This window comes from Mus caroli, unplaced genomic scaffold (assembly GCF_978045245.1).
Source record: "Mus caroli unplaced genomic scaffold, Mus_caroli_1 scaffold_20, whole genome shotgun sequence".
NCBI classification, from domain to species: domain Eukaryota; kingdom Metazoa; phylum Chordata; class Mammalia; order Rodentia; family Muridae; genus Mus; species Mus caroli.
The window spans coordinates 43,510,415-43,522,843 of NW_028227275.1; the positions used below are offsets into that span (position 1 = coordinate 43,510,415).

General features: G+C 42.9%; 1 protein-coding gene across 4 annotated transcripts in view; it reads left to right on the top strand.

The window, feature by feature from the left end:
- The window catches only part of Pcsk5 (proprotein convertase subtilisin/kexin type 5), a 417,146-nt gene that overhangs the window by 243,202 nt on the left and 161,515 nt on the right, over positions 1-12,429 (top strand). For all 4 annotated transcript variants that reach the window (XM_021151578.3, XM_029472674.2, XM_021151579.3 and 1 more), the window contains exons 11-12: positions 4,253-4,370; positions 5,295-5,483. In XM_021151578.3, the coding sequence (XP_021007237.1) occupies positions 4,253-4,370; positions 5,295-5,483 (307 nt within the window). The remainder of the gene's footprint in view (positions 1-4,252; positions 4,371-5,294; positions 5,484-12,429) is intronic.

A 12,429-nucleotide genomic window follows, 5' to 3' on the forward strand; every position in this document is an offset into this window, starting at 1 on the left:
CCCTGTGCTTTGTGGCTCATCAATGGAGATGGGCATGTGAGTGAAGACACCACTCGCATATTTAAAGAAAATCAGCTTTTCTGAATTTGAGGTGATTTTGAGTGTGAAAACTTTACATTATATTTTAAAATTCATTCTTGTTTCTGAGCTGCTCTGTGTTATTTCCCCTCCTGACACCACATTTTTAAACAGCTTATCTGTCCAATACTTTCACTGTATTGCCCGCGCTTTTGTTCCCCTGGTAAGAACACGCTCAGGGCAACCGGAATCTTCTGCAGCACAAGCTTTATTGCTTACCCCATCAGGAGCCAGTGGCGAAGAGAGCCAGAGAGGGAGCCAGAGAGAGAGAGAGAGAGAGAAATGGCGGAGCCCTCTCCCTTTTATGGAGGACTGTCCTCCGCCTCGGACGTGTCGGTCCCTGATTGGCTGCAGCCCATCGGCCGGAGTTGTCGTCACGGGAAAGGCAGAGCACATGGCGTGGAAAGCTACCCCGGCACATGCGCAGCTTGCTTGTTTACTACTTAGAACACGGGTGTCAGTGCCATCAGCGCCATCTTGTAATGGCGAATGTGAAGGCGGCTCCTTACATCACTGTCTAATTATTTCCTCATTGGTATTTATCAACAAGACAAATAATGGTCTATCAAGCTGCACAGAGTTGATACATTGCCAACAAGAAAAATTAACAGATAAAAAGAATTAACATCATATTTTTCTTCAGTTGTGCATCACTTTCTGAAACAATTCTGAGTATTTCAAAATACTAAAAATCTCTATTCCTGACTCAACCACTTCCATTAGTCTATTCTAGTTTCCACATTGTTTGACACTAGTCTAATGTTTGTTTGTTTGTTTGTTTGCTGTTGAGTTCCTCGGCCTCTTTCTTTACATCTACCGTGATGCTTCCTGAACAGGCCATGTCCCTAGAGGGTAGGAATGAAATTGGAAGAAGAAGCAAACATGTAGCCATTCATAAGTAGCTTTTCTACTTAACCCAAGAGGCTGCCTAGCGTGCATGAAGTGTAGGTGATATTTGATGACCCTCGTCGTTAACGTGCTCTAGTGGGTGTTAGCTGGACAGCTTTGGGGCGGGGGCATACAGAGGAACATGGTAAACATAGCTGAACTAAATTCAGGTGCTCCTGGATAGAACTGCCCAAGGGGTTGAAGTGACCTTCCAGAGCTGTTGCTCTCCCCCACATCCTCCCCTTCACATGCCAATCAAACCTTCAGTCTTATTACTGAGCTGAAATAAAATGATAAGTTGTGCTAGTTTAAAACCAGAAGTATAGGGGATACGTGACAGGTATAAAACTTACCATAGCACTGTTGATAAAAATTCAGCTTCCCCAGGGAAAGGAAACACTTAAGATTATATGTAATAAAAGGATATTGGGCATCTGGGCAGTGGTTAAATAAGGGGAGAATTCACAAAAGATCTCCATCAGTTTATTTCCTTATGCTGCCCTTCTTTTAGAGTTCTTTTCAAAAAAATCTTATTGATGAGCATGGAATAATAACTGTCCATATTTATGAGAAGAGTGAAGTGTTTTAGTACATGCATACAGTATGAACCAAGCCAGGATAATTTAGATTTTTCTATCTCGTTATCATCTCTATGCTCAGAGAGCCAGCCTGCCCCCTTATAAAACATAGCATGGGTTAGTGTAAACTGTAGCTTCTGACCATGGACTAGAAGACTGGGATGAAACTCTCCTGCTAGCTGGTTTACCTGTTCTCTGCCCTCCTTGCCCTCAGTCTTCATGTGCACTCCCATTTGGAATCTCACTTGTATTTAATGTTCCTCTTTCTCTTTTTAATAACTTCATAAAACATGATCAAACTGAAGCAAAGTATTGGTATTATTCATAGGAGTTACCCGTTTGGTTGAGGTTACTAATGACTTCATTTGTTTGTATGCTTTCCTTGGTATACTTAAGTTATTTTACAATCAACTTGCTTTTTAATGAAGAAAACCTTTTTAAGAAAAATTCATAAATAATAGAAGTTGTAAGTATACGTCTTCTTGCCATGACAAGGTAGATTTGTTTTTATATATTTGGTATGGCCTATCTGGCTTAGGACCTGATTACAAAATAATGTGTGGGTTTTCTTCACCTGAGAAGTTGTATAATACTACTCAGTGAGCCATGGCAGGTTACATCATAGTATGCTAAAGCAAGGAAACTGCAGCTGAAATGTTTCATTTTGCAGTAGGTCTCAAACTCAGGACAAATGGTGCTTAGTTACCCTACCAAAGTGGATCTGGGCCCCTGCCAGGTTCTTCCAACATCCCTCAGTCTCTACCTCTGACAGGGCCCTTCTGGCTGGCATGCCCCATACCTCACTCTCCAACCCAGGTATTGGGGCTGGATTGTTCTTCCTCCAACTGCCTTTCCCTATATAGTCCAACTAGTTTGGTTACCTGGTCTTTTTGTCTATTCTCTTGACCAGTCTCTTGGTTGGCAGCTGCTCTCCCCTCTCCCCTGCTGGACCTTGCCTCACATGGCTTGGGGGCATGTCCACTCTGGATTCTCCCAGATGTCCCTGCCTCAGGTTGTGCTCTCTATTTTGTCTACAGTGAACCTTCTCTTCCACCATACCTAGGAACAGTCATGTCCTTTCAGCCTCTATTTCTTCTTTTCACTCATCTTGTTTGCTAAGTATTATATGATTATCAAACAGCATGAACCAAACTATCACTAAGTTTGGATATAAAAGACCATCAGGCCACTCCCTCCATTAAGCATTTTATAATGAAGCTGCAGCACGAGGACACATGATAGCTGATGAGTTCATTTTCAGTTATCAGTGATATGGCTCTGTAGTGCGTGTGCAGTGCCTGTCACACAGAGACCCCATGGGATGGAGGATGGGCAGAGGAAGCAGGGGATGGAGAGTGGACAGAGGGGTGAGCAGAAAGGCAGGTGGATTCACAAGTCATGGGACTGCAAAGAAGACTGCTGGACAGTGTTGGTTGAATTTCAGTGAAACTCTTGACTTTTTATTGATCCCCCAGAACACTTTAGGAAGTAGACAATCAGCTAGATGTTTGGGAGTGCAAAGAATAGACAGAATCTATTCTGTAGAAAAGAGGAATAAGTAAAGTTAGACCAAGGGCTTTATATAGGTAAAGTCAGTAAGGTTTTCACCAAACACTGGAACAGAGGGGAATAAGTGGAGCTAAGTGAGGAGGTTGCTTTTCAAATTTGTACAACATGGTATCCTAAAGAACTATGAATTTAAGCAACACATAGACATGGGCAGGTATGGGAAATTTTTCATAAAATAGTTAATGCAATAATTTAAAAAATGAGAAAAATCAGAAGTTTAACTTTCTGTTGATGATAAAGATATGGCTGTGGTTTAAATTAAAATGGAGATTTTACATATTCTACAGGGATTTAAAAGTATTTTTAGAATGAACTGAATGTGTAACTGCACCATCAGTAAAACAATTCTGTATTTAACTGACATGTCGGAGACAGTTACAGCAAATTCATCTCTAGTCATCTTAGATCGATCATATTCTAATTGAAAACTAATGGATTCTAAGACAAGAAGCTGGTAAAAAAAAAAGTCTAAAAACCTCCAAATATTTTATGTATATAATTTACTGAATTTTTATACGCTAAAAGAAAGGCAATGATTTATGCCTTTGAAGGTATTTAACCTAATTACTAGATATGTCAGAAAGTTGATATTTCTTACCTGTGAATTCTACCTACACTGAGAAATTATATATGTTCTCATATTTCTTTAAAGCTATTAGTAATTTTATCTCATAAAATCAATGATGTCCTCATTTTTAATTCAAATGGTTTGATCCAAATGAGTCTTGGATCCAAATAGTATGGGTTGGAATCCAGCTTAGACACTGAGTCACTGATCACGTTGGAGAAGCATCTCTCTGTATCTTCGTTTCTTCATCCATGAGAGATGATAGTAATCACACTAGCATCTTTGGATTGTCAGAAGGACTAATATAAAATGTAGACTAGTGTCTAACATGTAGGAACAATTCATTCATGATCATTATATTGCTAGTAATATTGCAGGATCAGCGAATGATGCACACTGATCTTGTTGTCTTACTATGATCATTTGTTTTGCTTCTCAAGTCTTGCTAGACAGATGATCAGGATCCCCTAGGTTATGGCTAGGGTCTCTGTTGAATGGCAGTATGAGTCAGTGTGGGTAGCAAAGGTAGATCTAGCCACAGTAAAACTGACCTACCTCTTGCCTTCCACAGTGAGCCATCTCTATGGATTTGGACTGATGGATGCCGAAGCCATGGTGATGGAAGCAGAGAAGTGGACAACTGTTCCTCAGCAGCACGTGTGTGTGGAAAGCACAGACCGACAAATCAAGTAATGCTTGCTACCTAAGCCACAACCTGACACGCCCCAAAATGAGGCCCACACAAGTGCTGTAAAACATGGAAGCTAGATGCATCTATCTGCGGCTTCTTTCTAGTGTAGTTATAACTTGAAATAGAATGTTATACCCAAAGATCCTTCTAAGGGAAGCGTCCCTTCCAAACCCTGTACTTGTGGGCTGTTCTCCATTTCCTACCTGTCCGTGTCCTTGCTTGTTGAATCAAGAACTCTCCAGATCTTTATGTTCCTTGAACTTAACCACATACTATGTAGGTCACCAAAGAGTATGGTAAACTAGATAGCAAGTGCATTTGCCGATCCCTGAGAGTCATGGGCCTGTTCCCCAGTGTTAGCTGCACACACTCAGAGGCTGCATTTGCAGGGTTTGCCCAGCAGGATATGAAGTGGTTCCCGGGTGCTTGACCCATAGGACAGCATTCATCTCGGGGGTATTGCTAGAGTTCTTAGCTTTCTTGTCAGAAACCTCTCTGTCTGGAAAACTTTGTGAATTGTATTTATGGTTTGTGATGAACATACAGCCTTATAATCCTGGAGGAAGTGTGTTAGTAAGCAAAATGAAAATAGGATAAAGTTGTGGCTTGGTTTGGTTTTTAAATTTCCCCCATTTATCTCTTTCATGGAACAGAGTGAGACAGCAAAAAAATAAAGGAGTGGGGAAGTTAATCAGGATTTATTTACCTAGCACTTATTACAGATAAAAAGCCCTTGGCTCCCCATCTCCTCTCACTTGCATCTTTCCCTTTAAATGGCCCAGTTATTTGAGTGTCTGGCACTGTTGTCTTCTAATATCCAGGGGACAACTGCTGCCTGTGTCTTGTACTCTCATTTCAAGCCCTGAGGTCACTGATTTAGGCCATGTCTTTTGTTCAAACTCCATACTCTCTCTCCTGCCAGGACCATTCGACCAAACAGTGCAGTGCGCTCCATCTACAAAGCCACAGGCTGCTCGGATAATCCCAACCATCACGTCAATTACCTGGAGCATGTAGTTGTGCGTATTACCATCACACACCCACGGAGGGGAGACCTGGCCATCTACCTGACGTCACCCTCAGGAACCAGATCCCAGCTTTTGGCCAACAGGTACAGTGAGGACCACTCCCGACCAGGGTGGGAACCATAGCTGTACTTGCTATTCTTCAAGGCAGATAAAAATAACAGCTTTTTCTTCCTATCCTGGGAACCAATTGAGTGGTCCTCGGATGCTGTACTTTCTTAGTATCTAAGTAGGGTGAGAAGCTGCTTAGCATCTGTAGACATGGGAGGGTGGTGTTGTATAGTTGGGTACTAAGAGGTTACTGCAGAAAGCTTAAAGGCCATTGTTCTTTATTTTAAGAAGGAATTGCAGAGCACTCAGAGGAAAGAGAGTGGGAACGTTGTGACATAGACTCTGAGCTTCACGTTCATCCACTTCTATGCTTAGGCTTCCTATGTTCTTCTCCTAAACCGGGGCATGAGGGATTTAACGATGAACTAAGTTTTTGCCAGAACAGGTATGCAGGTGGAAAGGGATGTGAGGATTCCACTCTGTCAGACCCTGGAGCACTCCCTCCTTACTCTCCCTCCCCCTGCCATACAAATGGGCCCCAACTGCTGCCCACAAACTAATTGCCCTACCTGCTGACAATGTGTGATTAATGGAGGTCTCAATAGCTGCTACAAAGCCAGGGGAGACCTTGCTTTCCTTCCTTCTTTCTTTTCTTTCTTTCTTCCTTTCCTTCCTTCTCTCTCTCTCTCTCTCTCTCTCTCTCTTTCCTGCCTTCCTGTCTTCCTTCCTTTCTTCTTCCTTTCTTTCTTTCTTTCTTTCTTTCTTTCTTTCTTTCTTTCTTTCTTTCTTCCTTCCTTCCTTCCTTCCTTCCTTCCTTCCTTCCTTTCTTTTCTTTGTCATTATTCATCTGAGCTTAACTTTCGAGAGTATCCTGGTGAAAAGCTTTGGAACTCAAAGTCAGACTTCACATCATGCATGTCTCTGTGTCCTGAGTTCACCCCCACCCTTGCAGAAAGCCGCCCTCTCTGCTGCTGCTGCTGCTGCTTGCTTGCTTGCTTGCTTGCTTGCTAGAAAAATGCAGTCCCGTCTTCTGGGTTTTAACTGCACTTTATCATCTCTTATTGCTATTCCACTAAAGGAATTCAGCAAGGAAACCGGCCAGCTGATGGTCTATGGATGCCATCACAGGCATCTGGTGGCCTACTGGGTCACTGGCTTCAGGGCACACATATGTTCGTCCACAGCCCACATCTGGTTTGCTGTTATCAAAGTGCTGAGAGCAAGAATACCCCCAGAGCTTGTGTCCTTGACCTGCACTTAAGTTTACCTCAGCCTTCCCCGCTCAGGTTTGCATCAGTGTCTTGTCCTAAAGGGATTGATTGCTGCATATCCTTCTGAGACTGAAGATATGTTCCATCGGAAAGCAGTAGCAAGACTGGAGAGAGTTGGAGGCACAGAGAACTGCCAAAGATATGAGCTGTAATAGTCTACAGTTCCCCCATAACATTTCTCTGAGTAGCTGTCCCTTTAAATGTCAAATAGTTGCATAGCTGGACCTGGTCCAAGGCCACACACCCATTCTTGTACTTGACAGAGGGAGTATCCCTCCTACCTAGGAAGCTCAAGAAAGGTGGTTTCTTCTGGCATTCTTTTCCTCTGACATGGTCCAAAGGCTCTATTTTTTTTACAGGAAGCCAGTCTTTAATATCTCTTAGTATCTGACTCAGTAGAAGAGAAACCTTGTGACTGCCAATGTGGTCCTAAATCAACACTCAGTCCTGGCTTAGGAATCAAAGAGTTGAGAGGTGGGGACAGGACAGGACACAAGGCACAAAAGGGTTGGAGAGAAATGAAGCCCTGCTGTGTCCTGGTGTCTTTCATGCTGGTCTCCAAGACAATTCTTTGCCTTGAGGAATGGATGAATACAGCAGGATTTAGAAGGAGTCTGTGTTCCCAAGATTATTCCTAAGAGAGGGGAACAGTTGTCATTCCCAACATTCAGCCTGGGTTTTGAAGAGTAAAGATTCTAAGCTGAGTATAGTGGTACTTGCCTGTAACACAGGCTCTAGCGAGGCTGAGACCAGAGGATTGTGAGTTCAAAGCCAACCAGAGCTACATAGCACAAACCTGTCAAAGAAAGAAAGAAGGAAGGAAAGAGGGAGGAAAGGAGGAAGGAACGAAGGAAGGAAGGAAGGAAGGAAGGAAGGAAGGAAGGAAGGAAGGAAGGAAGGGAGGGAGGGAGGGAGGGAGGGAGGGGGGAAGAAGGAAGGAAGGAAGGAAGGAAGGAAGGAAGGAAGGAAGGAAGGAAGGAAGGGAGGAATGAAGGAAGGAAGGGAGGGAGGGGGAAGGAAGGAAGGAAGGAAGGAAGGAAGGAAGGAAGGAAGGAAGGAAGGAAGGAAGGAAGGAAGGAAGGGAGGAAGGAAGAAAACGAAAGCCATCAAGCAAGCATAGAAATTTCCAAAGAAGAGCAAAGATCACAGTTTAAAAAGAAGGAATTAAACTTCTAAAGCAGTTTCTCTAGCAAGGTGGTTAGAGTTCACACATTCACCTCTGGTGGCAGAGGTGTTGTCTGTCCTCACCCTGTCTGCATGCTTGCTAGCCTGGATGCCACTGTAGAAAACTCCCCCATGGACTTTTTCAGTCTTGTTTTGTTTGGTTTGGTTTGGTTTGGTTTGGTTTGGTTTTTGAGACAGGGCCTCACTGTATAGCCCTGGCTGACCTGGAAGTTGCTGTGTAGATCAGGCTGGCCTCGAACTCACACATCCGTCTTCCTCTGCTCCAGAGTAAAGGCATGAGCAACCATGCTCAGCTGCCCCAAGCCTTTGAAGCAGTCTCTCCACCTAGGTCTTAACAGAAGCAAAAGTTCTAGCTCTGCTTAGACCCAGGACTCTCTCTGGTTTGTTGTCTTGTGCCACCTCCCCAGACTTTCACTTTCCTTGACATTTCTCAGAGGAATTTCTTTTCAGTTGTTTATCCATTGACCACTGCAGTTCCTGGACGATCTGGTTTCTACAAAGTGCTGTACATGACGGTTACATCTGTGTGGGCCGTCTGGAGCCCCTCAACGGGTCCCTGTCCCCACTGATGGGCAGCTCCTGTGGAGAACAGCTGTTGGGAGGAGAGTGGTTTACCCAAGCTGGCTGCAGGTGCTAAGTGCTGGAGGGCACTCAGCAGTATTCAGAACTCCGGGCCAGTTTGAGCTTCGTGCCCCATTAGCCCAGAAAGCCGGCTTCCCTGGCAAGCCACTGCAGTGATTTAGTGGGTTAGAGCTACGGGTCACCAGAACTGTCCTGGGGTGAACAAATGGCCCTTTCTTGTCCTATTTCTTCCTCCTAGACCCTCCCTGCCCCTTGGCTGATTTCAGAGCATGTGGCTTACTCCAGGGAGAATCTGGAGGTCAAACAGGTCGGGGTGGGGAAGCTGCTAGGTTTAGAGTCCTTTGAAAACTCTTAGATGAGAGATCTTTCAAACACTGTGCACAAAGTTTCCAAACAAAGCCTTGTCTCACCAAATTCTTCCATCAGCCACACTTGTTAGAATTATGCACAGCTCCTCGACACACCTTGCCCCACCCCCATCTGACTTCCTTTTAGACTTAGCTTAATTGTCTTGGCTCTCTGTTCCAGTGTTTGGCCTCAGAATGAAAGCTGAAACTTTGCCTCCCTTTGTAAATTTGATTATGGAAACATATTTCTGCTTCTGATTAGATAGTCTCAAGTAGAGAGAAGTTACACTTTGTAGTCTGAAAAACCCAATAATTGTGTAAAATGTAGTAGTTATGCCTCAGTCACTTTTGTCACTGCTGTCCCTAAATGTTCAATGGGAAACTGTTGATACTGGTAGACATCATGGAATATTAATGCATTTGTGGCTTGCAGTGAAAACATTGCCTTTGTAATGGTCCTGCTGTGGTCACTAAGAATAAGCCTTTAGGTTTACACGCAGCTGGCTTTCTCTTGGCTTTGCTAATGTCTGTGTTTAAATCTAGAGAAGTAAATTTCTTCATGAAATGGGTGCAATACCAACTGCCTCACACAAGCTTGGTGCAAATATTGACTAAGCCAATGCACAGAAAACCGTTACCCCAGGGCCTGGCATGCAAGCATTTAGCAAGTGGTGCCCTGCTTATGCAGTGCCTCTCAAAACATTCAGTCAGGAGCTTTATCAAACACAGATGCCTGAGCCCTGCTCACCAGTTCTTATTCCACGGTTCTGGGGTAAGGTCTGAGAAGCCCCATTTCTAGTAAAGCCATCTGAGATTAGAGCTGCCTACCCAGAGACTATACCTCAACCTCAATTTAAAAGATCCCCCAGATTTTCTTGGTTTTGTGTTACAAAATATCTTATATATGTGGTATTGTCCTGGATGCTGTGAGAGTAACTTACAAAGATGTTTATAATGCAAAACAGAGTCCTGCAGAAAAGCCATATACTCCATAATGAAGGCAATCTTTTGCAAGAGGATTACAAAACCAGATGCGTTTGGCAGTTAATGAGAGACTCCATAATATGCTTGTTGAAACTTTACATTTAAGGGATAAATTTTTCTTTTAGATAGTCTAAGCCTCTCTAGCACCAATACCAAAACATTTCTTTTTAAAAGAATGTTTTTAAGTTATTTCGTGTGTGTACATGAACATGTGCACATGAATATAAGTGTACATAAGAGTCAGGGGTTTTGGATTCCTTGGAACTAAAGTTAAAAGTGGCTGTAAGCTGCCCAGGGTGGGTGCTAGCACCTAACTCAGGTCCTCTGGAGGAGTGGAGGTGAAGTGCTCTTAACCACTGAACCAACTGAACCAGCTCTCCAGCCCCCAAAACATTTAAGCACTTTAGGTAAGAAAAAGAAGGAACCAAATAGTATGTTTAAATACCCAATATCATAAACAGTCTATCACAGTTGAGCTCAGTGAGGGCTTGGAGCCATCAATAAGTTCCACCGTAAATTGTGAGGAAGCGCTTACGGAGTAAACAAAAAGAGAAAGGCCTCCCAAGTGCATAGGCTAATGTCAGACCAGAGTGATAAATACTGTTTGAATAGTAGACCGTGGTTCTGAAATTAAAACCATTTACAGTCTTAGAAATAATTATAACATATGGATGCCAGCACTTATAAAGTGCCTTGTTATTTAGCTGCCACACCTTCTTGGAAGCATGTTGTAGCCATGATATATTGACTAGACTCTCAAGTGAAGGGGGGGGGGAATCTTGTGCTAATTATATGAGTTATTTCCTGATGTGCTACACATAATGGCAGGCTCTTCTAACAGGCTTCATCCAAAGTAATTAGTTTGAAAACCACTCCTGAGCATAGAGCTGGGGCACCATCTTAATAAGTGGGTGCAATTTGTGCCAGTTGCACCTCTCATTTCACCAAGCCCACCATTAGGAAGTCAGTCATGACAGAACAGACTTCTCTGCAGCAGAAGTGGATCTGGACCTGGTGATGATCTACTCTGGCTTTTAGCATACTGGTTCTGTTTTATTAACATGTCGCTGGGACTGACAATGTCCATGTGTCATCTGTGTCTGCTGCTAGCACAGCACAGGTGTGCAAAGTGGACTTTAGATTTCTTTCTCAGCTGGTTAAAGGGAAGCCCCTGATTTAAAATCTCTTTAATAGAGAGCCTGGGGTTTGCATCTGAATTATTTTATGGACAAATTTATTCCCAGCAATGCCAAACTAATCTATAAGCTGCACTAACTTTTCCTGCTTAAAGAAAAGAAAGAAATGCAGTTTTGATTACAGTGTTAAAAAATGAAAATTATCAAAATATTGAATCAGAATCAGACAGTGGAATTTACAGGTCTCCATTTTAACTACTGCTCCTCATGAAGGCCCAGGTCAGACTCAAAATGCACATGTCCAGTTAACTGACACAACAGTCCTTATCTGTCTCTGTCACCATCAACTTTCAGCAGAATGTCACCTCATGTCTTGCTGCATTTTTGTTCCTCTAATCACATGACATAAATGAACATCTCACCTCTTTGAAAAGTGAAGAGACCAGAAAACCATAACCGTATATCCATAGACAAAGCAAATGCATATCTCAACTTTGAAACAGTTATTTGAATTTGATATTAGATATAGCTCTACTTGGCATTGAATCTTCGTTCCAAATAGGATCTAAAAATGATTGGCAGCAAAGGATTGATTCCAGAGATGGACAAGAAAGGATCACAGAGAAGAAACTCAGGGCCTGCCAATCCAGCCGACCACTAATTGATCCCCTGAGCAATTAAAAGTTGACTCAGATTTTGGAAACAAGATAATGGCCTCTAATGTCCTTTACAAGTTTTGATGTAAGGCTGTGAGCTAAATGTCTTGTCTAAACTGTTGGAGAACAGTTTTCATGTTCACTCTTCAAGACATATTTTGAAATAGCTTAGTGCCGTGGTGCCCTCAAATCACATAATAAGCTCAACAGAGCAGAGTTCAAGTTAGGGAAGGAGTCCTACTAACTGGTTTTTCTTCTCAATATGGTCCCTTTGATAGCCTCTGAGATAACTCCCAGTCCCTGCCTCAAAGTTGGTACCTTTCAATGACTTACAGACATCCCACTCTTAAGAGTGTAAATCAATCACCCAATGGCCCAAAAGAGTTCTTGGTGATGTCTAGATTTAAGCTCCCTTGTGCAGTGGGCCTGCTGTTTAGTGGATTGTGGGATCTCCATTAACTACATCATTGAGATTTTACTGAGAGTCAATTTCTATGGGAAAGAGCTCTTGCTTCAAAGATACCAGCAAAGAAACCAAGCACAGTATTTGATGTGGGCCCTGTTGAGATGCTAACCAGCTCTCTGCTCAAAGAGTTAAACTTCATAGGTAACTCATATAGACAAAGACAGCTTCACATGAAGGTTGGGTTTAAGAATAATTGCTAGCCATTCACTGCAATAGAGGATGTATCGAAGCATATTTACATACCCCCAAGAACTAAGCTATCCTCTAGTAAGGGGCTCCATTGACCTGTTCTTTTCAGGCTTTCTGAAATTAATTATTGACTGAGAAACAGTTGAAGAACACTGCTTGATATCC